This window comes from Dromiciops gliroides, chromosome 2 (genome assembly GCF_019393635.1).
Source record: "Dromiciops gliroides isolate mDroGli1 chromosome 2, mDroGli1.pri, whole genome shotgun sequence".
Classification (NCBI taxonomy): domain Eukaryota; kingdom Metazoa; phylum Chordata; class Mammalia; order Microbiotheria; family Microbiotheriidae; genus Dromiciops; species Dromiciops gliroides.
This window is the reverse complement of record NC_057862.1, coordinates 645,735,848-645,763,679: the sequence shown is the minus strand read 5'-3', so window position 1 is coordinate 645,763,679 and position 27,832 is coordinate 645,735,848. Positions and strand designations below refer to the sequence as shown.

At 46.3% G+C, this 27,832-nt stretch overlaps 1 protein-coding gene across 1 annotated transcript in view; it reads left to right on the top strand.

The window, feature by feature from the left end:
- The window catches only part of KLHDC4 (kelch domain containing 4), an 85,643-nt gene that overhangs the window by 10,971 nt on the left and 46,840 nt on the right, over positions 1 to 27,832 (top strand). Inside the window, 2 exon segments of the mRNA XM_043979956.1 lie at positions 2,998 to 3,096; positions 15,113 to 15,249. Coding sequence (XP_043835891.1) covers positions 2,998 to 3,096; positions 15,113 to 15,249 — 236 coding nt within the window.

The window sequence follows — 27,832 nt, the reverse complement described above, 5'->3', positions numbered from 1 at the left end:
TTGTCAATGGTGCCCCCCCCCCCCAAGTGCTGTGAATAAGGAAAGGATGTTTCTAATACCCCATGGCCTCCTTTTTGAGTTTTCATCAGGCTCCTGTTGAAGCAGTGTGCTCCACCCCCCACCCCACCCCCGCCAGCTCACCTGGGGTCTGACCCGTGTCTTTGAACTCAGCAGCTCCCCGCTGACTTTTCCTAGATGTCAAAGCAGAGCGAGCCAGGGATTGCATCCTCCTCCACAGCCTTCTGGGCCCTGCAGAGTCACTGGGAGGTTAAAGATGGAGGACTTCTAAGCGTGGTCATTAGCTGTCACCCTCTTTCCTCCGGTGTCATTATTCCTATTTCATTTGAAATTAAGTTGAGTTCAAAAGAGGTCTGTGTCCTTCTGCCCATCTCTTTCAGTGTAGGCAAACTTGGAAGTTTCTACTTTTGATGTAATTTGTGTCTAATATTCCACGGGTTTGTTTTGTTTTTTTTAAATAGCAGACCTAAGGATAAGTTTTGTTTCACACTGGCTTGCTCTTGTTTTCTCTTGCACACTTTTACTTACTATTTATTGAGTGGCTTTGGCCCATCAGGGGCTGCTCAGACCAGAAGCAGGTCCCTGGGGGCTCTGTGGGATATCCCAGAACTCTTTAGGTGAGGAGTAGCAGCATCAGCATCATGATTCGCACCTGTTACTGTCTGTTAGATAGAGTTGTACTGTACAAAGCTGTTTTCTTTAATCTCTCCCGTGGACCTCAGTTCCACTTCTTTATTGCTGGCCCTGCATAGTAGCGCTGACAACTCCTCATTTACAGATCTGTTGCCAGTCCTGGCAGCGTGCTGGATAGAGAGTAGCTCTCTGAGGATATCTGTACAGGGGGTGCTCATCAGCCCTGGGGGAGGGAGTGTCCTCCCTGGGGAATTCCCGGTATCACTGAACTTACAGGGTCAGATTCTTTCCCTGCCTCAGTTGCAAGTTAAAGTTCATATGATGCTTTAATGTTTGTCAAGTGCTTTATGTTCTCTCATTTGCTCGATTTCAGTTGTCATTAGTCCATCTGTTTTCTCGCTCATTTGTTGGAGAGGCGACGCAGGGAGGGCAAGTCCCACTCCCAGCCCTTGCTAAAACTTCAAGCTTATCTTGTGCATGTGTTAAATGGTTTTAGTAGCCTTGTAGTACCTGATTTTAGTCAATTAGTAAGCATTTATCAAGTACCAGCTACATGTCAGCAGCTCTTGGGGGACCTTGGAGGGGATCAGCATTTATATGTGTAACAACATAGGAAATGGGGGCACAGCTAGGTGGCGCAGTAGATAAATCACTGGCCCTGGATTCAGGAGGACTCGAGTTCAAATGCATCCTCAGACAATTGACACTAGGTGTGACCCTGGGCAAGTCACTTTACCCTCATTCCCACCCCCCCACCCCCACAAAGAACATTTGAAATGATTGCAAGGTGACTTTCGGGGGAAAGTCCCAGCTGATGGGAGGATCAGGAAAGGCCTGGTGTTTGACCTGGGGCTCCAAGGGGAGGTGGGGAGGGGGTGCATGCTGAGGCACAAAGCCAGGGCTATTGTGCAGGTCAAATGAGATGATACTTGTCAAATCCTTTGCAAACCTTAAGGTGCTGTTTTTACTTTTGCCGTTCTCTATAACTCTGTAGCGTTCCTTTTGGATCATTTGTTGGGGTTCTTTCCATTTCTGTTGTTGTGGTCTCTACGTTTTCCTGACTTTGCTCACTCTGAAGATTTAAATGCCCAATAGAGAAGTCGGCCACCCAGGTGGAGCCCCGCCCCCCGTTAGGGAGCAGGAGGATGTGGTGCTGCAAGGCCATCTGACAGCTGATGGGGAGATGGGCTTCTATGAGTCCGTGGAGGGTCCTTATCAATCTTCGAGGGCTCCACCAGTGCCGGCGATTGTTGCCGTTATTTTGTCTTCAATGGAAAGGAAACATTTTATGACGTCTCATGGCAAGGTCCAGTGTGGATGCCCCTGCATCTGTCTCCCATTTATTTCCGAGCTGTTCCATGGCTTTGCCTGTGCTCGCTTCCTCTTTCCATTTGCTTGCCGTTTTCATCTCTTCTGATGGCCTTGGACACCAATAAAGCTTTCTGCTCGCCCCCCCTGACCCTTGAGGGAGGGAGCCATCATTTCCCATGACTCCTAACTCCTGGGCCTGGCAAACCAGCCTTATCCCCATCTTTGGGAATACCCCTGAAGCCCCTGGAACCTTTGGGCAGGGGACACTGTAGAAAGAGCATCCTTATCCTAGCGGTGTTGTTGGTAACAAACGTCTTCATGGTGTTATGGACTCAGAGCAGAACTTGAAGCTGTCAGGCTTGGAAAGAGGGTTCTAGTACAGTGATTTTAGGGGAGGTGCCTGCTTCCATCTGGGCCTTTCCCTTTTTAGAAGAGAAGTCAACAGCATTTGAGAGTTACAGCTGTATTTAATGTGGCACCTGTCACTTCTGAGGTCCTGAAGGCTGATTCCTTTAGAGGATGCAATATGATAGGGAGCAAACCAAGCTAGATTTGGAGGCAAAGAACCCTAGTGTAAGTCCCAGTTCCACTGCTGGCCGGCTGGGCGACCAAGGACAGGTGGCTTGATGTTGAGCCTCTATTTTCCTTACCTGTAAAATGGTCCTTAGAGATCCTTCTAAAGGATCTAAAGCTTCTGACCCTGTACTAATAAAGGGCATCACAGAGGGAGGGTCTTTGAGACTGGAAAGAATTGGTTTACCCCAGAAACAGTTGGCTTTTAGTGTTAACTGAGTATAGTTTCCGTCTGAAATTTGTAGAGCACACTTAGTGCTCTGTTAGGATTAAAAGTAGACCACGATTTTTATTGGCTTGCTGCGATTCCTCCTTTTGGGGGATATTCACATGTTATTTGTTTTAGGAGAAAATTTGTTCACAGTGATTTGATATTTGCTATATATTTTTTCCATTTAACTGTCACTTGTCTTATGAAGGAAATTCTTTATAACAAACAAATCTTTTGCTTCCTTTCTGCAGACTTTTCTATACAATGAATTGTATGTCTACAATATTAGAAAGAACACCTGGACAAAAGTTGAAATCCCCAACCCACCCCCAAGGCGCTGTGCTCATCAGGTAACGTAATTCAATATCATCCCACCTAGATTTTTTAGGAGTGCCTCACACTGGGACCTCTCGTGTGTAGATTCTGTGCGATAATTCGAATTTGTAATTAGGTCATTTCCCAAGTAGCTTTGGGGGCCGTATTGATCATGAATGGTGCTGCTAAGAGCCAAGACCTGATAGACTTGGGGACTGATATTAAATAACAGAAGCAAGGTTAAAACAGCCTGAGAGGAGAGAATCATCAAAGCTGTGGAGCAGGGGGTCGTTGGGAATCGGCACCAGGAGTTACGTCATGCTTCTACTCCTGGGGGCCAGGAGTGTAGGAGTGAGAAACCTGTGACGGCCACGCTAGCACTGCCGGGCGAGAATGTCTTCTTTTGTCAGTAAAAGTAATCCCTTTTTTTAGGGGGATACATTAAATACATCCCCAGGAGCGCTTTCATTCTAGAAGGCCGGTATGTATGCAGTCGGATGAAAATGTCCCTCCAGAAAACATTGCTCACCAGGAGGCAGGCGGCCTTCTCATCTGTGACCCAGCTTCCTAGGCACGTAATAATGAGGATAGCTGGCATTTGTGTAGCATCTCCTGTGTGCCAAGCCCTGTGCCACACGCTTTACAAATATATCATTTGATCCTCACGGCAGCCCTGGGGGGGTGGGAGCTATTATTGTCCCCATATTACAGATGAGGAAACTGAGGCAAATGGAGGTTAAGTGACCTACACAGGGCTACACGGTAAGTGTCCAAGTCTACATTTGAACTCTGGTCTCCAGACCTAGTGCTACCTCTCCTCTCCTCCACTCTGCTCCCCTCCCCTCCCTCTCCTACCCCACCGGGAACACTTGCGTTCAGGTCCCACCTCTAACACATCACCTGGCTGTATGACCCTGGGTAAGTCACTGGGCCTCTCAGTGCTCCTGACAGCTCCTACACGGAACCTTCCAGAGAAGGTAGCAGGGGCCGCCTCAGCAGGGAGGTCCCTCAGCCAACCCTTGTCTCTTCCTTTAGCTAAAGGAATTCTATTCATCTTTGCCACCTCTACATAAGCTTAATGTTCAACCTTTAATTAAATAGGACTTGAAAATCCTTAGGCGGATCTGTGGTCTCATTGCTCTGGGTACTGTGACTTTCCTGCTGCAGATGTCACACATGAGTGTGGGCACACACATACACACATTCCTATCCCCTGTGTTCTGCCCATGTCTTTCTGTAAGTCCTCTGTACAGTGTCTCCGGCTTCTTTTGCAGAGGGCTTCTTTGGTCTTGTCATAGGCTTGCCACCAAATCCTTGCTTGGATACCTTTTGGTGACTTGGAAGTGGCCCTGGGCCCTTGGCAACTTTGCCAGCAGCGCCCTGGTTCCCCCAGGCCCAGGAGACTGGCAGTGGGCCTCATTGCTGCTGCTGCTTCTTTTTTTTTTTTTTTTTTTTTTTGGTGAGGCAGTTGGGGTTAAGTGACTTGCCCAGGGTCACACAGCTGGTAAGTGTCAAATGTCTGAGGCTGGATTTGAACTCAGGTCCTCCTGAATCCAGGGCCGGTGCTTTATCTACTGCAGCACCTAGCTGCCCCCAGCCTCATTGCTTCTTTTTTTTTTTTTTTTTTTTTTTTTTTTTTTAGGCAACGGGGGTTAAGTGACTTGCCCACGGTCACACAGCTAGTAAATGTCAAGTGTCTGAGGCCGGATTTGAACTCAGGTACTCCTGAGTCCAGGGCCGGTGCTTTAACCACTGCGCCATCTAGCTGCCCCCCTCATTGCTTCTCAATGGATCAGAGGACAAGGTGACAGAATTTGGGGCCATAGAGGCCCACAAAGCCGCCAGATTTTCATAGTCACTCACTTGGCATTCTATGTTGTTGAGTGACCCTGGGTAAGCTGTGACCTTTCACCGTCTTAAGCCTTTTCGTATGAGATTTTCCTAGAAAAACTATAGTTAGACAGCTCAGCTTGCTTCTTTTGTGACTTTGGGAATCGTGCTGACTGGGGTCTTAGGCCTTTAGCAGCAACCATGTCCATAACACGCATTTTGTAGACGCCTGTGGAGTGAAGTCTTGGGAGGAAGTGTCTGCCGCCAGCCTCTTCTTATCTGTGGACCAGAGGCCTCAGGGCAGATTTCTTTACCAGCAAAAATTCACTTCTTCTCAAGCCTTATTTGGAGTCAAGGGAATGGGAATACATTTTGTCTTTGATTCTATTTCCTACTTTTGCTCATTTAAAAAAACAAAATTGTGACAGAGCACTAGCTCCCAGAGTGCCCAGAGATGGGGTCTCATTAAAGGGATGGTCTGACCCCCGATGTCTCCCTCCCTCTCTCTCTCTCTCTCTCTCTCTCTCTCTCGTGCATTCTTGGGAGCACTTCTGTTGGTTTCACAACCATCTAAGCTTAACCATGTACCTCTCTGCATCTTCTCTGTTACAGACACATTTGCGTGGCTGTAGTCAGCATATATCCTATTTTCTGTTTTGCTTTTTTCACTTCATGTTGGTCCACATTCATTTCTATGTATTAGCAGCCATGTGCTTGGCATTCAAAACAACTACATAGTTTTCCATTATGCTAATACGTCTTAGTTGGCTATCTGTTCTTCTGTTGTTGAGTATTTGTGCTGTTTTCATATTTTTTAAAGTGTGAATTTTTTTGCTCTCATTTTTTGTGAATTCAGGAAAGAATGAATGTCAGTAAAGAACAGACTTATTTTCTTCATTATTAACATGCTTGTTTAACTGTTGGTAGAATGAAAACTCTTCTGCCTCTCCTCTGTTCCTCTCATCAACTAGAAAAATTACTAAAGTAAAGATATTATTCTCCTTGTTCAAGATATACTATTATATGTTAACATATTATATAATGTTTCGTAGATTTAAGCTGCAGGTGAAAAGTTGGCCCAGAAATGTGCCAAACCTCCTGAAAGGTTAAAGAAACACCACATTGTAGCAACTGATCTCTATAGGTATTTAGCACAATGATTTTTGAGGCGATTGAAGATCACTGTCTTTGCCGCTTGGCCAAGTCATTTGACTTCTCTGGGCCTCAGTTTCCTCAGCTGTGCAATGTTGTACAAAGAGGCTTGGGCCAGGTGACCTCGAAGTTCCCCCAACCATATGGTTCTCTGCTCGGGCCTTGAGCAGGGGTGACTTTCAGACCCCAGAGTTAGTGTGTGCCGGAGGAGGCACCAGCCCCGTGACACTTTAGCTAACCTGGGCCTCACCACCCTCCACTGGTAGCATTGGAAGCAGTGAGCACCCTGCCCCTAAAATTTGGAAAGATCAGAAGCTTAGCAAGCAGATCCCAGGGGCAGTGCTGCAGTGAAGGGAAGAGGATTTCATCCCAGAATCTGGAGGATGAAACCAGAAGGGTGTTGAGGAAGGAAGGGATGGTGTTGGGGAGTGCTTGGGCGAATGGCTGCCAAGCTCTTGGCAAAGCCTGTGGGCATGGTCTAGGACGCGGGACCGAGGTGGGTTTGATTCCGGTGTCTCTCTGGAGTGCTAATCTCAGTTCCCATTCTTTGTGCATTTAAAGGAGGGAGAGCTGGCATGCTTTGCAATTAGGTTTTTTAAAAAGTCATCCAGTTAATAAAGATAAGAGTCCCTCCTTTATTTCTGAAGAAGTATGCGTGTCAGTGATGCAGGGTACTGTTGGACTGCTCATTGGCACAGTGGATAAAGAACCAGACCCACTTCCTAGCTGGGGGACCCTGGGCAAGTCATTTAGCCTCTGTGTACCTTAGTGAGAAGAATAATAGCACCCAGATAAAACAAGATAAGAGTTGTATTATTATTATAAGCCTCAGAGCACTACATAAATGCTAGCTATTTACTGCCGTTCTTTCGGGAAGTTGATTTCTTTTATTTTTTGTATTTGTTTTTTGTTGTTGTTGTTATTGTTGGGTTTTTTTGTTTTGTTTTGTTTTTTTGCAGGGCAGTGAGGGTTAAGTGATTTGCCCAGGGTCACACAGCTTGTACGTGTCAGGTATCTGAGGGCAGATTTGAACTCAGGTCCTCCTGAATCCAAGGCCGGTCCTTTACCCACTGCGCCACCCAGTTGATTTCTTTTAAACTAAGAACTTGTTAAATTTGCTGATTAATAAGAATTGTTAAAGCATCTGAGGCCATTTTGACCCTTATTAAACTTCTAGATTATTTTTTAAAAATTAAAAACAGGGGCAGCTAGGTGGCGCAGTGGGTAGAGCACCAGCCCTGGAGTCAGGAGTACCTGAGTTCAAATCCGGCCTCAGACACTTAACACTTACTAGCTGTGTGACCCTGGGCAAGTCACTTAACCCCAATTGCCTCACCAAAAAAAAAAAAAAATTAAAAAGTTATCTTTTTTCCTAAGTCATAATTGGTGTAGACACTTAGCACAGACAATTTCACTTTTACACAAGTTTCAGACAAGTGTAAAACAAGAGTTTGAATGGAAAATGACATCTTAGGTTAACTCTAGCATTACTGTTGTGACCCCGTGATTAGTCCTAAGGAGAGGCGGTGTCATCAGTGACCCAGTGGGGGCTCTGCTGGCAGCAGAAAGTGTCCAGAGGCGGGACTTTTCAGGAGGGAGCCCCCAGCCTATGCTGACACTCGACTGGCCATCTCGGTGCTGGTTCTTGTGGCCAGGTCATTCACCGCACAGACATCTAGGCACCCCCTAGGTTTGGGATGTGCCTTTCCTGCTTCTGAGCTGGCCATTCATGTCCTGAGCTACTGAACTGTTATGGGTTTTAAAACAGAAACATCCGCCCAAACCGTAAAGCTTCCTTTGAGAGCTAATAGAGAAATGTGACCGATACAGATGCTCTCGAGAGAAAAGCCGAGCTTTAAAGTGAGACCTCAGTGAGGGAACCGAGCCCTGTTTGGCCTCAATTTTCCTCATTTGTAAAATGAAGACTGGTCCACAGGATCTCTGTGCTGCTTTGCAACTCTAGACTCCTATGGCCGGATGAGACAGGGGCGTTAACTCGATGGGAAGGAGAGATGCATCTTAGATGTGTGGTTGTTAGCTGCATAGCTGAGGATGTGGTCCCCCCAAATGGGGTGTTCACGCCCCCGCTGCTGGCCAGACGGGCCCTGGGAGGCACTGATTTATAAGTGCCCGGCTATCCCATCAGTGGCTAATTTATTATGGACCAGAGCTGCACCAGGCCGAGGGAATTAAGGGCAAAGTCAGACTTCTGTTAGCCGCTCATCGCAAAGCTAGCAAGGGGAGAGGATGAAAGGCAAAGAAAAGACGGAATAGCCTTGACTTGGCACTGGGATCGCAGGTTAAAGTTGCAGCTCGGTGTTGACACGCATTCGACCGTCCTTGGCTTAGGTGCAGTTTCTTCCTGAGGGGAAGGCCCAGGCCCCTTCCAGCTCCAGACCGTCTAAGAAATAAGACCCAAAGGCCTCCTACAAAGGCTTGTGGCTCAGAGCAGCAACAACAGCCGTCTTACTTTTAAAATGTAACAGGGAACCGACTGAAAGCTTTATTTATTAAAATGCAACCCAAAAGTACAAAACAAAACCCCAACCCCACAAACTCATGAGAGAACACTCTCAAGGCATTACCTGGTTCATCTCTCCCTGGAATCAAGTAAGTCTGGAGCTCATTGGAACCCCCAGAATCTTGGGAAAGGATCCTTGTCACTAACCCTTCCCGTTTCTGGAGGCCGGCTACTTCTGGCCTGGGCTGTCTTCATCTTCGTTCTGAAGAATCTTGGACAGAAAAAAAAAATTTAGGCTCTCACTGTCAGGGTCTGCTTCCCAAGACATAGGGACATGCTAGGCTGGATTATGCGGTTATCAGCAGGGTGAGTGAAATCTTGCCTTTTCATAATCTCCTCTTTGTAACCTCACCCCACGAGAGTGAAGCTACCATGCTATGCTGGGGCCCGTGGCTTTTCCAGCGTCCATTCAGTCTGTAACATGAGCACTTTGCATCACTTTTCCATAATCTGTGTTGTAACATAGAAAGCCACAGCAGAGGTGGCGTCTTCAGCCATCGCTGTTTGGGAAACACATCGGGCAGTGTTCAGAGAACCTGCTGTTTTGTACATTTGTACATTGTACACAGCATGAACTGGAATGATGCCAGGAACTGTTGGCTTTGCAGAGAGATATAAAAACCGCCTTTTACTGACCCGGCAGGGGACGATCCCTCCTTGAGGTATCTGTGAGAAGCCCCGCCGGCGATCTCGGAGCAGCGGTCATAAGTGTTGATTAGCCCTTCTTAGCTTTGGGAATGTCTGAGACTCCCGTTTATCCGGAATGTTTGGGCAGGGGGAGGGGATGCCGCAGTTAGTTATTGTTTTTAACTGAGAATTACCATATGTGCCGTACGTGAATTAGCAGAGTTCAGAGTTGGTTGGGTGGTGATGGCTTTAATATTAACTATGCCACATTTAATTTTCTTAAGGTTCTTTTAGGTTTCATGTTAGGATATGTTTTCTTTGTACGGTAAGGTATTGATCCTCATCTCTAAAGTGAGGATGCTAATAGCCCCCACTGCCCAGGGTTTTTGGGAGAATATTTGTCAAGTGCTTCCCAGCCCTTGGAGAGCTATCCAGATGCTGATTATTGTTGTTTGTGGGGTCCACAACACAAGAGGACGATTGGAATCCCAGAGGTGCTTTCAGTGAGCCCGAGCTGTTCTCTGCCCACCTTTTTTTAACACTTATCTTCTTCTGGGGCTGTACCATGATCTTCCAAGACTCACAGTGACCAGTGAGAACGGAGAAATGCCTATGGGGTGTGTGGGGGGGTATGACCAAACAGCACCACATCTCACATGGAAGATATTCTGTAAAAGGCAGTATTCACAGCTCATGTAAACCAAAAAGGAGGGGGGACGGTCGTGCAGCAGGGACAAGGGATAACAGGGCCTTAAGCCCAAGAGTGAGACTAAATCTATCTTTTTTCATCTTCCTTTTTTTTTTTTTTTTTTGGCGGGGCAGTGAGGGTTAAGTGACTTGCCCAGAGTCACACAGCTAGTTAAGTGTCAAGTGTCTGAGGCTGGATTTGAACTCAGGTCCTCCTGAATCCAAGACCAGTGCTTTATCCACTGCACCACCTAGCTGCCCCCCCCTCCCCATTGTATCTTTTTTTTTTCTTTTTCTTTTTTTTTTTGGTGAGGCAATTGGGGTTAAGTGACTTGCCCAGGGTCACACAGCTAGTGATGTTAAGTGTCTGAGGCCGGATTTGAACTCAGGTCCTCCTGACTCCAGGGCCAGTGCTCTATCCACTGTGCCACCTAGCTGCCCCGAATGTATCTTTTTTAATGAATTTTTTTTCCAGTTAATAAGCAGTGATTTCCTACACCTAACATAGTAAGAGGTCCAAAGGAACACTTCTAGCCCGTCGAGTCAGTGCCTGTAGAATATTAGACAAGGAATGCCCAGGATCAGAAAGTATAACATAGCGTGGTTTTTCCTGGTTCTTTCTCAGAGATTCTGTGCAACATGAAATGATGAGTTTAGATCATTTATTTGTCCTGCTTGTTAGAATTTGGTAAATGAAGGAAAAACTATGGGGATATGCCCTCAAAGCATCATTAAGAATCTCCCAAAAGAATTACCTTGGGGGGCAGCTAGGTGGCGCAGTGGTTAAAGCACAGGCCCTGGATTCAGGAGGATCTGAGTTCAAATCCGGCCTCAGACACTTGACACTGACTAGCTGTGTGACCCTGGGCAAGTCACTTAACCCTCATTGCTCCAAGCCAAAAAAAAAAAAAAAAAGATTTGTCAAAGATTTTTGTAGCAATTATATGTAAATGTAACAAAGAACTAGATAAAGTCCCCAAATGTCCATCCAGCAGTTGAGGAATGGTGAAATTGTGGCACATTAATGGAATGGATTGTTGTTCAAGTAGCATGTAGAAAAAACAGAGTTGGAGAGTAACACAGAGCAAGTCAGGAACAATAGTAAGATAACAAGGGATCCAAGGGCACAGGTGAATGGATGGATGAAGTAGCCAACAGGAGGGTCAGACCTGAAGGAAGGTGGTGAGGCCAGCTCAGGGATGATGGATTGGGAAAGCACACAAGGCTGGAGGTGACTGGATGTTGTCACAAAGATAAAGACTAGCATTAGGGGAAAGGTGGGAGGAGTTATTTATGACCAGAGGGAGGAATGGCAGATTTCTGGTGAGATGTGAACTTAGAAGCCTTATTTAACAGATGAAGAAACCGAGGTCCAGAGTGATTCAGTGACACGGCATTCTTTGTTTGCTTTGGCATTATCAGTTCTGAGTGAAGGTGACGTCTGAAATGGGAAGATCTAAGGTCTGCTCTCCCAGTGCCAGGACTGAGTGAAGATGAAGGTTTGCAGGGGCTGAGCTCGATGAGCCGAGAGGGAGGTCAGTGCAGGCATTCAAGGGTGTGATCTGAGGCAACAAGGGTTCATGTTGGGAAGAGACTGAGCCAGGTGCTGAAGCCCCGGCTGCTAGAGGGATGGCTGGGCTGAGCTCCTGGGTCAGGTGGTATCAGGTCCTGAATGAATCTCGGAGGAAGACTGATGGTGGCAGAGGAGCAATCTGCAGCGAGGCAGAATGCTTGCTCTGTTCTGGCCCGGTTGTGTGAGGAGGCATCCGGGGGATATCGGGAAGACCTGAGTTCAGATCTAGCCTCTGACGCTTCTAGCTGCGTGATCCTGAGCAGGTCATTTAACCACTGCCTGCCTCAGTTTCCTCAGCCATAAAATGAGGATTGTTATAACACCTACGTCCCAGGGTGGTTGTGAAGAAAGAGCTTCTCACAGTGCCCGCCACATAGTAGGCACTAAGGAAATGGTTATTCCCTTCCCTCAAGAGAGGAAGACACAGTACTGGAGAAAGTGGCCAGAGATACAGCTTAGACTAAGCTCTTCCTTGTCTTCTCTACTTTTCTTGCTATCATCCTGTCCCTGAGTCCTCCTCCTCCTCCCTTACCTCAGGTCTTCCTCCTGATCTCTTCTCCCTTCTGCTCGGCCCAGACTGTTTACCATACATTATACAGAGATAAATTTGTAGGTGTCCAGCCACAGTGACTCCTACTGGAGTCACTGCTGGAGCTTGTGCATCGCTGCTGAGCCCCCCAAGACTTAAGATTCATCCCCAAGCCCTGGGAGAAGTTGATAAGCATCTCCCTGCTTCCCTAAGGGAGGAGGGACCCACCGTATGAATGAGGGCTGCTTCAGATGGTAAACTGTCCAGCAGGTGGCATGCTGACAATTACATCTTAGCAGACACACAGGCCGTTGCAGCCGACTGAACCCTCCCTCTGCCCTTTAAAGAAAACTCAGATCTTGGTGAGGTCGCCTGAATCTTGTCTTTAATGCTTATCATCAGAGGTGCTGCATCATTGGCTGCTCCCTGGCAGTGTCCTCTAATTAATGCCTGGCCTCAGTTCGTGGAGAATAGAAGTCAGCACAAGCCGGCATCTCTTCATCTGTGCCAACGCACAGGCTGGTTGTTCAGCTCTGAGGGGTACGCTTGTCTCTGATGTACCGAAGTTGTGACATTGCGAAGCTTCTTGGGTTCCCTTGAGAGGACCATGTGCTGTTGGACACAGGGGTGAGCCTTGTCAGTAAGATCAGGCATTCCTCAGTCTTTTCTTCATTCCTGGGTGTCTGCTTTTGGTCTCTGGTCTTTGTCCTGGTTGATCGTGGCCAGGGAGGAGTTCGGGAGGTTCCTTCATTAGAGTTTTCTCTTCCACTAAGACTTTATCGTCCCCCTCTATCACCAGGAGGATTTGTGATCTCCCAGCAGCAGGGGTTCTCACGCGGTTGGTGGCATCCTCTATTTGTACTTAATTTTGCCTCCTCGTGACTGTTTCTGCCACCACTGGCTGGTATTTCTCTCTAGTTACAAAGGTCCTAGTTAGCGCTGGAGCTCGGTGTTTGCTTCTGTTGTGTGAAGGTGCGGTCTAGAACAAAGCTTCTTAAAGTGTGGGTCATATGGGGTTGCATAACTGAAGGTGGGGAGAGGTCATGAAAAATTTGGCCACAGTAAAAGGTTATGTATACCTGTTTTATAGACCTATATACCCAGGGTCACATAAAAATTTCTCAGGCAAAAAGGGGTCATGAGTGGAAAAAGTTTAAGAAGCCCTGAACTAGAGCAGGGGTTCTTAATGTTTTTATGTCATAGCCTTCTTGGTAGCCGTCTGGGGAAGTCCATGGACCCCTTCTTAGAATTGTGTTTTTAAAATATGTAAAATAAATATAGAGGGGCAGCTAGGTGGTGCAGTGGACAAAGCACCAGCCCTGGATTCAGGAGGATCTGAGTTCAGATCCAGTCTCAGACACTTGACACTAGCTGTGTCACTTAACCCTCATTGCCCCGCAAAAAAACCAAAACAAAACATAGAGGTTTGTACAGGAACCTCATTCTCTGAGAGAAGGATGCTGGTTTCCCCCCCCACTTAAGCTCTCAGAGTCCTTGACGTGTCCCTGGGCCCTTTAGGGTCCACCTCTAGGTGAAGAGCACCTAGACTGGAGATTTTGAATATTTCATCTCGATCTAACAGTTTAAAAATGTATGATAGAAAGTCTTCATCAGGCTGGCTGTATGTAGGAAAAGGAATTCTTACTGACGCCTCCTGAGTGATGGAGTGGTTCTCATCTGTGTCGATGAGCTCATGCCCTCACTGCCCCAATGATAGGCTTTTGAAGTACCCATACTGACAGATGCCAAACGGGCTTCTAATCAGATTTGTCTTTTGAGCCCAGACATTATTCACTGTCTTCCTAGATTTGGGCTGGGAGCACTCGCGAGACCAGCTCACTGGATTGCATGGTGTCCTTCCTCATACCTTGAAATAAGTAGTGCAAGTGATCATCTCCCCATTTTACAGCCGTAGAGCTTAGCATCGTGCCTCTCTGGAAGGGACATTGTAAGCCGTCCAGTCCAGGCTTGTCCCTCATCTTGGAGGTCCTTGTAGCATAGGAACAACACTGGCGCTGGAGGAAAGGGGCGTGTGTTTCAATCCCAGCTCCACTCCTTCCTGCCCGTGTGAGCTTGAAGAGCCCCCTCAGCATTCTTGGCTTCAGTCTCTTCATTGATAAGACCGCTCTGAGGCCCCTTCTTGCCCTAAATCAAAGATCTGTGAGGTCTGAAGAACCAGGTCATGGGCCCTCGGGCACGCAGGTCAGAAGCAGTGGAGACAGCCTGGACCCAGTCCTTCTGACTTGAAATCCAGTTTTCTCTGGACTTTGCTGATGTCCTGTAACTAGCAGGGACTTTTTGCTCTAAGCCCTTGATGGTTTTCACTGGGAGAGAGGCCAGTGAGTGTTGGGTTTTCTGGGGGAGCCGGGCACTAGATTCCACTTGTGGCTTTTGTGGAAGAAGGTTGTGAGAGGAGCCAGGAGAAAAGGGCGCGAGAGGGTGATTGGAATTGGAAAAGAAGGCCAGAGATTGGGTCTGAGCAGGGGGGACGTGGAAGGCTTGGAAGCTGGAGGAGGACACAGGGAAGGGGAAGGATCTGAAGGGAAGGGTAGGAAAAGCCGGCCTAGAGGAGGAGAAAAGAAAGGAAAGCGGAGGAGGGGAAAGGAGGTGGGGGGAGGAAGCGGGCTGGGATGAGGCTGTCGAGGTTCTTTTAGGAGGTGAGGAGGGACGCGCCGGAGTTGACACGGACACGCTCCTTCCCAGCAGCTCTCCAGGGGAGACCGTGTGCAGAGTCACCTGCAGGCACCCGATGGGTAGTGCTTGCATTACTGCTACAGTCTAGGCTGTGGGAGGGGCTCAAGCCGTGTTTCTCATAGGGTGTTAACTGGCAAGGGGGCTTATCAGGTCTCAGGTCCTGTTGTGCCACAGAAGCGTTGGGTCTGAGCTCTGATTCTGAGTGCCACAGAATGAGTCTGAGTCTGGGGCCTGTGGCTGCTCTGGGCAAGAGGATTGTGTCTACTGGCACCACGCTGGGGTCACTCGTGAAGGAGGAGTGAGTGCAGCAGCGACCGTGAAGGACCCCACCCATGAGGTCAGCGTGGCAGTCAGCTGGGGAGTGGTCTTCATTTCCGTGACTGTACAGAACGGCGTCAGTGGGTAACCCTGCCTTTTCTTTGTCTTCTCTCTCCACAGGCAGCAGTGGTCCCTCAGGGAGGCGGACAGCTGTGGGTATTTGGAGGAGAATTTGCCTCTCCTGATGGAGAACAGTTCTACCACTATAAAGATCTCTGGGTCCTGCATTTGGCCACCAGGACTTGGGAACAAATCAAGTAAGATGCTTGGCTCCCTGTCAGAGTCTTTGCTGCTATTTTCCCAACTATTTATTTCTTCCTAAATGGTTATGTTTTCTTCTCAAAAAATGCCGGAATGAGGAACAGCAGAAAGAAACAGAACCCTCAAGAAGATACCTCCGTGTTTAACTGAAAACAAAGGGACATGCTTAACTTTTTCTGTAATCAAGTTGGAGTGCCTTTATCTACAAATATTTGTCACCTTGATGAGCTGCCCCCCCCCCCATGGCTTTGTTTAACTGTGTTACCTTATCTGCCTTGATCAGCATTGGGCTTTGGCTAGTCTCCTCTTCCCCTGCTCTCAGCATCCATATCCATCATATTTTAATGCCTTTTTTCCATTGGGCCATCTGTCTTTTCTTTAAAGGCGAATTCTGGGCTCTGAGATTGCCTGTAATGGAGTTATTCCCTGCAGAGTTGTGGGGGGGGTGGCTAGCAGAAGTCTTCCTTCAATGTCTAGTTCACAAAGAGCTGGTGGAAGAGGCCAGAGCAGGGAGAAGCATGACAGAATGGTGTCTATGGGTAACCCCAGCTTTCTCTCTGTCTTTTGTTAGAATGTGGGTGTTTATATGTATCTTTAACGTGACTCTCTCTTGGACAGTGGTCAGAGACAGGCCCTGTGGGGAACTACGTGAGTCTACCAGGAGCGAATGCAGTGCTTTCTTAGGATCTTTTTTTTTTTCCTTCAAATTCTCCACCACTACAAAAACAACACCAAATTCTTGAGACAGGGAAAGTACCAACATAGTGGAATCCATTGTATTTAAAATCAGAAATTAAGGAGCACTGTTACTTTCATCATAATCATACACAGAGGTGATCTTGAGCTTTGCAAAATACTGGGGTGTCCCAGAAGTCTTAATGCAGGTTTTTTTTGGGGTTTTTTTTGGGGTTTTTGGGTTTTTTTAGTGAGGCAATTGGGGCCAAGTGACTTGCCCAGGGTCACACAGCCAGTGAGTGTCAAGTGTCTGAGGCCGGACCCAAACTCAGGCACTCCTGACTCCAGGGCCGGCGCTCCATCCACTGCGCCACCTGGCTTCCCCTTAATGCAGTTTTGAGCTGAGCCTTAAACTGTATTAAGATTTTGAGGATACCCTGTACTTCCAAAAAGCATCCAACTATCTCTGCTTTTCAGAACGTGAACAAGAAACTACTCTGGTGTAGTAAAATGAGCAAGAAATAGCATCCGTCTTGTTATGGAATTAATAAAGTCTTTCATTTGAATGGTCTGTCCAAGTCCAGGTAACCGTTATCTATAGGGAAGACCGCTGGAGGCTGAAAGGCCATTGCTTAATGCCGAGCCTCCCAGGCCGAACTCAAAAGCAGCAGGGCTGGGGCCTCCTCCAGTTGGTTTGAGACCTGGAGGTATTGGACTAATAACACACAGAGGTTATGTGCACATGAGAGGCGAAAGTAACTTCACTGACCTCAGTTCTTTTGCTAGAGGAGGAGTAGAGAGCAGCACTGATGTAATTTATCTCTGAGGGAATAATTGGTTGCTTTGGTTATCATGTGGCTGGCTTCTCCGTCTCCCATTTTCCTACTTAAGGGAAGGGCTCATATGAAAGGAAAGCAGAATGTTGCAGTCCTCTGGGTTGGTTTGTTGATGCAGTGAATTCTTTTCATCTGTGAAATGGTAGTGACTACACAGTGAAACTCGAACTCTTTCCCCCCTTCCCATTTCCCCCTCCCCCCATTTTGAGAAAGTTAATCCCTAAACCATAGGGTCAGTAGCAGCCATTCTTTCATTATACTTCTTTTTTTGTTTGGTTTTTTTTTGTGGGGCAATGAGGGTTAAGTGACTTGCCCAGGGTCACGCAGCTAGTAGGTGTCAAGCATCTGCAGTCAGATTTAAACTCAGGTCCTCCTGAGTCCAGGGCCAGTGCTTTATCCATTGCGCCACCTACCTGCCCCTCATTATACTTCTACTCACTATCATTCCCCCCACTCCCTGCCCAGAAAAGCCATTGAGTCTGTTTAGAAAGACCTGAAGAAGTTTTCCAAGGCTTAGTGTTAACAGAATGTTTTGAATACGCCATCACCTTGTTTGAGATTATGATATTTGGAAGTCTCAAAAGTGTGTGCTGTGTAAGTGTGTGTGATTATTGTTGATGGACCATAGATTGACAGCGGGCAGGGTCCTCTCCAGCTTTCTGCTCCAGCCCGTCATTTGACAGATGGAGAAATGGAGGCCCCGAAGGCTGAGATCACTTTACCCCCAAGGTCACATTTAGGAAGCAGAGAAGAAGTAGCAGAACCAGCCCTTGAGTCTTTTTGACTCCTCATGGTGTTGTTGTCACCATCATCCTAGTGCAGGGGAGGGTGTAGGAAGATACAAGAAGGGCATCTCAAACTCTTTTCTAGGCTGTGTTCTTATTATTTAGGACTTTGCTAGCGTGTCACCTTGTCCACTTGCTTTACTGAAGTTTTTGTCATTTTTTTCAAGGTAACTTCTTGCCCCCCTTTTACAGGTGAGGTACAGAAAGCCTGCTGTTCCTCAGCTAAGATGTATTCATCCCACTTACTAGTTGTGTGACCCTGGGCAAGTCACTTAACCCCCATTGCCCCGCCCAAAAAAAAAAAGTATTCATCCCAGTAACAACAGTGAAGGCTCCCATTTTACTGCCTTAAGAGAAAGCTTGGGGGCAGCTAGGTGGTGCAGTGGATAGAGCACTGGCCCTGAAATCAGGAGTACCTGAGTTCAAATCTGGCCTCAGACACTTAACACTTACTAGCTGTGTGACCTTGGGCAAGTCACTTAACCCCAACTGCCTCACTAAAAAAAAAAAAAAAAGCAAAAAAAAAAAAAAGAGAGAAAGCTTGAACTCTTTTTGCTACAGTGGCACAATGTCGAGTCACTGTTTAGTGCTGTATTCCCTTCTATTTCCTGTTTTAAAATATGTAGATGCTTAATTGTTGCTGATTATTTGTTCCTGTCTTGTGGAGAAAGTGATGCAGTAACACTCGAGCACATGGGAACATTCAGGGGATGAGGTGTGAGTAGGAGCTGTTAGGGGACACCTCGGGGTGCTTTTTGGTGCAGTTATCATTTCAGTTTAGCTTGTGTTGTGTGTGGGGGAAATGAGCCCAAACCAGCCCCCTGGTGGGGGAAAGTCCATTAGAAGAAGCCTCTTTGAAGTGGCAGTGGAGACTTGTCGTGCGGCCTCGAATGCTGAAGTTAGGGCTTAGTTTCCGTTTTAATCTGACCTCTCTGTCACAGACCACAGGTAAAAGGGGACAGAGAAATCTACTTTGTAACTCACCTTGGCTCTGGTCTGTCCGTATGGTGGCTCTTAAGCAGTTGTATTCTCCTAGTGGCTCAGGCTAACCAGGAACCAGGAGCAATTTGAGGGGAATGAATAACAGAGACAGAGCCTCCCAAAGCCAGGGTTTTCCAGTGTTCAGATCTGCCAGTGGGGTTTGGGGAATGAATTTCCCAAGTAGATACCGGTTTCTGTTTAGTATATGTAATTAATCAAATGGGCTTTAAGGGGACAGTGTACATTGAGTCCAGCATTGGAAGACAAGGGACAGAGTGAAGGTCAGTCCCCAGCTTGGCTACTCTTTTCGCTTCAGTGTTCAGAACAAGCTAACATTGGGGGTTCTTGTCCTCCATAAAATGCAGTTAGCCACCACTTTGTATACGTGTGTAGGAATGATGCCCTCGTATGTGAAGTCCAATATTCATAGTTGCCTGTAGGAAACAGAAATAATATATGTGATATCCTGGTGGAAAATCTCTGCTTCCCTTCCCTTTTATGGCTCGTCTTCCTTTTTTTTTTTTTTTTTTTTTTTTTAGTGAGGCAATTGGGGTTAAGTGACTTGCCCAGGGTCACACAGCTAGTAAGTGTTATGTGTCTGAGGCCGGATTTGAACTCAGGCACTCCTGACTCCAGGGCCGGTGCTCTATCCACTGCGCCATCTAGCTGCCCCAGCTCGTCTTCTTTTGCCTGCCTTTGTCTACACAGGATACTCACTTGACCTACTAGTATTCCTTCAGCTTCCTCAGATGGCTTTCCATGTAATCCCTCAAATAAAAGCCCATTCTGCCAAAAACAAGGAGCATCTTTTGTCGCTGAATTCTTCTCACCCAGATGCCTATTTGACAAAGGCTGGAAGAAAGCTCCTCTTCTCTTGATTTGGTTGGCGTGGGGCGCTTCTGGGTGTGAAAGCTCTTGCCATTGATACAGATTGGCCAGTCGTCGGTAGCCCAAGAGTCTTAGATGTGGAGGAAGCGAGAGGTTCAGCTGCTGGGCAGGTGGAGCAGCTTTTCAGTGGGAGCACTATTTGGACCCAGGTCTTCCTGCCTTCAGGGCTGGTGCTGTTTTATCCTCTATGGAGGAGGCGAGGGGCGGGAAGTTCCTGCCATAGGAGGGTCATTAGACCTGGGGATGCATGGTGACTGCCTTCAAGTCTCTGATGGGCGTGTCCTATGGAAGGGAAGTCGCCTCGTTCTGCTTGACCCCAGAGGGCTGAACTCGGCACAGCAGGTAGAAGGTGTGAAGAAGCAGATTGAGGCTGGGATGTGGAACACTGTCTGACTATTAGGGATGTGCCAAAGTAGAATGGGCTTCATTGGCACAAAGTGGCTTCTCCCTGTCACGGGACACCTTCAGGCAAAGCTCGGTGACCTCTCGTGGGCTACCCGGTGGCACAATGGATAGCACATTGAACTTGAAGTCAGGGAGACTTGAGTTCAAATTCAGCATCAGATATTTTCCAGTTCTGTGACCCTGGGCAAATCCTTATCTGTCACATGGTGTAATAACAGTACCCACTTCACAGGGATGTTGTAAGATCAAAGAATAGAGTACATGTGAAAGGCTTGGTCTGTCAGTGTTGCTGTTCTGTCATTGTTGTAAAGGGTCTTCTTCAAGTGGAGGCTGGGCCAGTTGGCCCAGTCAGATTTTGTCCTGAATATAGTGTTTTCTTCACTGATTGCATAAGAAAGTGTCCAGCTCTGGTGCACAGTTGGCTGAGACCATTCATTGCTGTTTAACACTTACTGAGCTGGGAGGAGGTTGTTTGAAAAACTGTGGGGAGAAAGGAAGATGCGTAAGAACCAGGAGAGCACTAGGATAATAACAACAGCATAAGGGTTTGCATTTGTTTATATAGCACCTACTGTGTGCTAGGCACTGTGCCAAGCACTTTTACAGATATGATCTCATCTGATCCCCACAATAACTCTGGGAGGTGGATGTTGTGATTATTCCCCATTTTACAGATGAGGAAACTGGGTGAAACAGGGGCAAAGTCACTTACTAAGAGTCCCACAGCTAGTATGTGTCGGAGGCAGGTTTGAACTTGGGTCTTACTGGCTCCAGGGGCAGTCCTCTATGCATTGTGTCACATAACTGCATCGAGGACAGTGTGGTCACTCTCAAGACTCCTGGGATCTTGGAGCCCGGCTGTTCCCTGTTGTTTCAGCTTCTGTGATGGGGTAGAGTAACTGGGGGGGAGGGATCGCTGAAATGTCTAATGGAGTTGTAGAATCTTGACTTTAGAAATGGAGAATCAGGTAGGTATTGTTTTTGAAACAGTCATTTTTGTTAAATGTGCTTTTCACTTTAGGTGGTAACCACTCTTTATTAGAGCTTCCTTTAAGGAGCAATGTAGGCAGACGAATCCTTAAAACAGGCTTGCTGCTTGTGCTCGATGACAAGGTACAGTATCTGGGTTGTGGGCTGAGAGGCCACTGACAGCACGCAGACACACTGTGGGTTTGGGTCTTCGATGCCCTTGATGTCACAGCCAATATTGTCAGAACGTTGGGCTCCACAGTGCTGTAAACGACGGCTTTCCTCTGCTGGCATTCTTCTCTCCTCCCTCTGCTCTTTGTCCCACCTCGTATTGATCTTAAAGGAAGAGATGAGATGGAGCAAACCTGGAGAGGGAAGATTGGTCTCTGTGGCTCCCTCGGAGCAGGCTCTTCCCAGTTCTTGGTTGGTTGAGGCCTCCAGGAGCATGAAGGGCATCTTTTTTTGTGGGAAACGGAGATGCTCATCTTGAACCTGGGACTCATTTTATTTTTCAACTTGATCTGTTTCATTGATCATCTCTCAACTCTTAAAAATATTTACGGACATCGCCTGATTTTTTCCTTACCTTTCCATTGACCTTGTCATGGCTGTTGTTACTTCACTCTGTGTCAGTAGTGCTTAGGACACCTGACCTGGAGTCAGGAAGCCAGATACTCATAGCTGTGTGACCTGGGCAAGTGGTTTAAACTCTCTGTGCCTCAGTATCCTCATCTGTAAAACGATTCCTATTCGTAAATCTGTTCGCTATTTCTTCTGGCACAGTAGTCCTCCATGCCATCCGTGAGCCACAGTCTGTTTAGCCCTTTCCTGTTCATTGGACATTGCTGATGATTTCTGTTCTCGGCTAACCACAGAGTAAGGCTTTGTGTACGTGAGTGTGAGGTGAGACCTCCACCGCAGTGGCCTGCCCTCACTTTCTTCTCATCATTCCCTGTTTGGAGCAACCTCTCATGCCTCTCATGCACGTGGCATTGCAGCTAGCACCTTTCTGAGGCAGGGTTCAATCTCCGGTCTTCCTGACTCCAGGTCTAGCCTTCTATGCATTGTTCCACCAAGCTGTCTCTGTGAATGCAGGGCCTTGATTGTCCTTTTAGTGACTCAGAGTTCGGTTTTCTTTTTGTGATTTATTTCCCATTTATATGATGGTGGCTTTGTCCTTATTTTTCTTTTGTTTCTTTTTGGGTCTCTCTGCGGTATTCCCTATTTCTCACCATGTAGTTCTGTTCTAGCCATTTCCCAGATATTGGGCACAGTCCTTTGCTACCACAAAGAATCATGGTCTGAACACTTTCCTGTTTATCAGACCTTTGTTCTTTCCCTCTTTCTTTCTTGGGGCATAGGCCCCTTTGTGGGATCACTGAGTCTTTGAGGATGAAAAGCTTAGTCACTATTCTTGCCTAATTCTTGGGCCACTTTACAGCCCCTCCAACATTGATAGTTTCCTTTTTAAGGATCATCCTCTTGGTTGTTTTTGAAGGTATAATCTTCTAGGTTCCTGGGGTTCTGAGAGATCGAATGATGTGCTCTTGGACCGACAGCTAGGACGGGTCCGAGGAAGGACTTGAAGTCAGGTCTTCCTGATTCCAGGACTGGCCGTCTGTCTGCTACATACCTAGTCTCTGACTAAAAATTGCAGATAAATTAATTGCTGAACTGCATTAGTGGGATGAGTTTACACAATAGGAGTTCCCTACACTGACCAAATCATAATCCTGGACTATTAAAAAAAGGTCTTAGAGTGTTGGCGAAATTTCTAGTTACACAAAACAGGACATTAGTCAAAATGAAGAGGAAAGCTTAAGGTAACGGTAGTGAGAACTGGCCACGCTCTGTGGCCTTTTGGTCATGGCTGCTTCATCTCTTTGAAGGTTAAGGCTGGGATGGTGGTAATCCATTTTCCTATCATTTATGATCCCTGAAACCTACAAAGGGATGTTGCAGAGGCCACAGTCGCCGGGAGGCATCCCTCGCATTCGTTGTTCTAATAACCCAGGTGGACGGACTGCCCTGGGCTTGGAGGCTTGTCCCTCCTCGGTTCTTTGGCAGTCTCAGCGCCATTCAGTGATGCTTAGAGCACACCTATGGCTCGTCTTGGTTGTGGAAGCACTGTCATGATGGTTTAGAAGGGAGAGGAAGAGTCAGGCCAACTGAATTCCAAATGAAACTGTCATCATCAATTTCATCACTTCACCCTTTTGTTTTATAGGATGCAGGTGAACAGCCCCCACGGAGTGCTGGTGGTTATTGACCAATTTTCTCTCTGGCTCTTTGATGTTTTAAGTAATAGTGACCTGCAGAGTTTGCCTGAGTTTACACATAACCACACACACACACACACACGCGTGCGCGTGTATTTTTACATGTACAAGTACCTATAACACTTCAGGAAGGAAGCCAGATGTCAGAACAGGACTGGCCACATGCTCTGTTGGTCTTCTGTGAGTGCTGAAGGAACTTCCCTCCTTTTCTCCTTGGCACAAAGGAAGCATGGAGCATGGGAAGTGCATCTGTGACTGAGCCCAGGCAAGGCAGGAAGCCAACTTCAGACAGAAGGAAGATGGCCCAACCTGTCCACATGCATGGTTTCTTTGAAAAAAGCCAGAGTCACACAAGACACAAGGCTGGCCCAAGTAAAGTTAAGGTGTCAGTCCTGTACAGTGGCTCTCTCTTGTGCCATCAGGCTGCTGGGCACTTTTTGTTAGGTCAGACAAACCAGTAGGCTCGATGGTCCTGAATTTAACCTCTCCAAAACAGAATTAGTCATCTTCCTTCTACCACACTGCCTCCTGATTTTCTAATTTTCCTCTTTCATTCTCCTAGGCACCCAGACTATAATCCTTGAAGTTGTCTTTGGCTCCTCCCTCTCTAGTTAATCACCAATTTTCAGTCTGTTCTCTGTTCAAAGCTGCTCTCCCATCTCATGCTTGTACTATTTCAGTAACTCCTAACCAGGATCTCTGCCTAGAATAACTTCCCCTTCTGATCAGTCTGACAGCGTTCACGAGGATCCTCCTGAATGACCTCCTGCCGTCACGTCAGACTCCTGTTCAGAAACTGTTGTTGACTCCCTGATGCCAGTAAAGGCCAAATTCCAGCATGGCGGTGTTAATAATAATGGTAACAGCATTAATAAAAATAACAGTGACTGATGTTTATGAAGCTCTTATTTTGTGCCAGGCACTGTGCTAAATGCTTCCTGGGAGGGAGGTGCTTCCTTCATTTTGCATTTGCCAAGTGGGTTTTTTGAACCTGAGTGTGTAGAACAACAGAAATATCTCTGTGATAGTTTTATCCAGAACTTTGACCAAGGTAAATTAACTGCCTGTTAGATCTCTCCCATCAGCCTTCAAGTATGAGCTTTTTGGTTGGTCACTGATGGCTATTAGAGACCTAGAACTGTGACATAGAACTACTTCCTGTTTGTAGCAGGTGAACTTACTGAATGCTGGTCGCTTCCCCGGCTGTGTCCCTAGCACCCAGCATAGAGTAGGGGCAGGTTGGCCGTTTTGGGACAGTGACCAGCATTTGATTTTTAACCAAAACCAATGACAAAATGTCTCTTACAGCTCTGCTTAGAGGCAGATGTAGCTGTGGAACATTGTATGTACTGGCAGACTCCACTGAGGAGTTAGTGTTGCTGAATTGGCTTTTTTTTCTCTCTCTCGGTTTCAAGAGATGCCTCTCTGGTTAAGGGAGGGGGATATATTCCAAAATAAAGGCTGTATAAAAACTTTAAAAGATATGAAGATTTAAAATTTAAAAATAAGAGACTAGCAAGTTAAGTAGGAACAGCCATTAGCAGATTTGGGAACTAAAATATTTTACAGTTCTAGCTGGAATCCCCAAACTGAAAAAAGGATGATTGAGAAGACATCAGTTACTATCTTCTCTTTTTTAAAAAAATATTAAAAATATTACCTTCTGAAGAATAAAAAAAATTACCTTCATTTATATAAATATATTATCATATAATGTGTGTATTTATGCATACATATATACATACATAAATATACATATATACCATTAGTGTATATGTATGTGTACACACACACACACATATTTCCTCTCTGTTATTAGACCTAGAGAGGAGTCCTCCCTTGTAACAAATAATTTTTAAAAAGAGAGAGAGAAAGCAGGTTGTAAAAAAAAAAACCCCAGGACTATGGAATGCATATTGCTTTTGCTAACAAGGGAGGGGAAAGTACATTTTCTCAATGTTCTTTCCAGGACCAGACTTCTTGGTCATTATAATTACTCTGCATTTAGTTTTGGTTTTTGTCTTTTCCATTTCCATTTGTATAGTCATTCATTTTTTGTTGTTGTTGTTGTTGTTCTGCTTATTTCTTTCTAGTAGTAGTCATGGTGGTGGTGGTAATAGGACTAGTAGCAGTAGTTATGGCAGTAGTGATGGTGGTGGTGGTACTAGTAGTATTAGTAATACTACTGGGAATAGTAATACTAATAGTAGTAGAGAATAGTTTTCCCACGCTTCTCAGAATTCTTCATTTTCACCATTTCTTATGGCATAGTGATTCTTTATTAAACTCTTGTGCACATAGTTTGTTTAGCCATTCTTTTTTTTGCCGGGGGTGGGGGAGGCAATGAGGGTTAAGTGACTTGCCCAAGGTCACACAGCTAGTAAGTGTCAAGTGTCTGAGGCTGGATTTGAACTCAGGTACTCCTGAATCCAGGGCTGGTGCTTTATTCACTGTGTCACCTAGCTGCTCGGCGTTTAGCTGTTTGTTTCACCAGTGCTTTTGATACCTTTTTTATTTGGTAGAGCATTTTTGAGACTTGTGGCTTTTGAAATCATGGATTCCGTCAGTAAACACAAGCATTCCAGTATTCAAAGAACAAAAAAAGAGAATTGTGCATGAACTGATGAACTTCCAATGATGTATGCTTTTAAAAAGTATATGTTGGGACTTAACTACTCTCAGCAGTGCAATGATCCAAGACAATCCCAAGGAACTAATGAGGAAGCTTACTATGCACCCCCATAGAAAGAACTGATAAAAAGAACACTTGTGGATTGTACATATATAACCTGATTGCAATCTTGTGGAGGGGGAAGGAAAGGGAGGGAGGGAGGGAGAAAAATTTGGAACGCTAAATCTTATGAAAATGAATGTTGAAAACTACCCTTACATGTAAATGGAAAATAAAATAAATGTTTGTTGCTTTAAAAAAAAAAGTATATGTTGGGGCAGCTAGGTGGCACAGTGGATAAAGCACTGGCCCTAGATTCAGGAGGACCTGAGTTCAAATCTGGCCTCAGACACTTGACACTTACTAGCTGTGTGACCCTGGACAAGTCATTTAACCCTCTTAGCCCTGTCCGCCCTCCCCCTGCCCCCCCCCCCCAAATGTATGTTAGGCTAACTTAGTAGTAACAGAATTGCCCTGCTGTCTTGTGTTGCCCTCTGGACTTTTTGGTTTCCCCGCTGGCCTCAGCCTGCCTTTTTCTTCCCTGCACTCAATAGCTAGCCAGACTAGCCTGGCCATGGGGTTCCTCACAACTGAAACTCCATTTCTCATCTTCTCACCTCTGAACTGACTTCCTCCCAACACCTGGAATTCACCCCTGCCTTATTTCTGCCTCTTACCAAGTTGTTTCTTCAGAAGTTTGCTCAAATAACACTTCCTTCCTGAACCCTTTCTTGATCCCCCCCCCCCGATTAACCTTTTATTTATTTTCCACATATTTTGTATAGCTATTTTATGTATATGTTTTGTAATTTTGGCATTATCTTGGGCATCTGAATCTCCTTCACCCCACATATCCATGTAGTTCTTTCTCCACGTCTCTCCCATCTTCCTCTCCACCCTCTTGGCTGCCATCCGTATTTAGTTCAGGCTCTTATCACTGCTCACCTGTATTATTCTGATCACCTCCTAAATGGTAGGCCTCTTCAGCCACCCTCCAAGCTTCTGACAAAGTGATTGTGTTTTATCCCAGATGTGATCCCATGAAAGCCTTCTCAGTCTTGCTTCAGTCTGTCTTTCCAGCCTCATTAAACATGACTTCCCCCTACAGTCTGCCAGACCGTCGTCTCTTCTTCACCCATCATACTCTATCTCCCATCTCCATATCTTTGCACTGGCCCCCCTCCCCCCCTTACCTTCTCTTTGAATGCTCTTTCCTGATCTAACAAGCTTCCAGTCCCTTCCCCTTGCCCCTTCTCCCCCCATCACTGTATCTCTCTTTTGTATAACTTAATCCTGGCCCATGGAGATGCTCAGTAGATGATTATCCAACAAACTGAGCAGGGTCTCACCCTCGGGTCTCGACTCCCAGGTCCAGCACCTTTTCTCCTACAATGTATCACAGAGGAGTGACGTCATTGATAACGCAGGTGAAGTAGGTGGACGATCTCTGGCTAAGCGATTTCTTTTAAATACACATTTGGAGGCTCGGGCTTCGGTCTCCATCGTTACAGACCCTACTTCGGACTCTTAGTTTTAGGCACAGGCCAGATGGTTCGGATTCTGTGAATGTGGTAGATGTTCAATAAATAGTTGTGTTTTTTTGATTGATTAGATTCTCCAAAGAGCTGCTTTAAAGCCCTGGTTTATAACTTTTGAGAAGAGAGGTGCTTTTAAAAAATAGACATTGTTTATTGTAAATTGTGGGTCATGACCCTACGTGGCATGGGGTCACATAAATGAATGTGGGAGTTTGTGAAAAACTTGGGAGCAGTGAAAGGTATGTATACCTATTTTATGTACCTGTATACCCGGGGTTGCATAAAAAGGGTTGTGAGTGGGGAAAGTTTAAGAAGCCCTGGTCTGTTGTGTCCAAATAATGACCATTCTTTGGGAGAAAGCTTCTTCCAGAGTGCTGCCCTATCAGATACCTTCTCATTGAACTTGGAAACTCTTGTTCTATTAGATTCCCTAGGCTGACCAGTGCCAGAAAGGGTTAGGCTTCTAACTATTCCAGGGAAACACACTGTTGCGATGCCCCAGGTCCACTCGGTCTTCTGCAGGTTTGTTACCAGTGTCACCTCAGAGGCCTC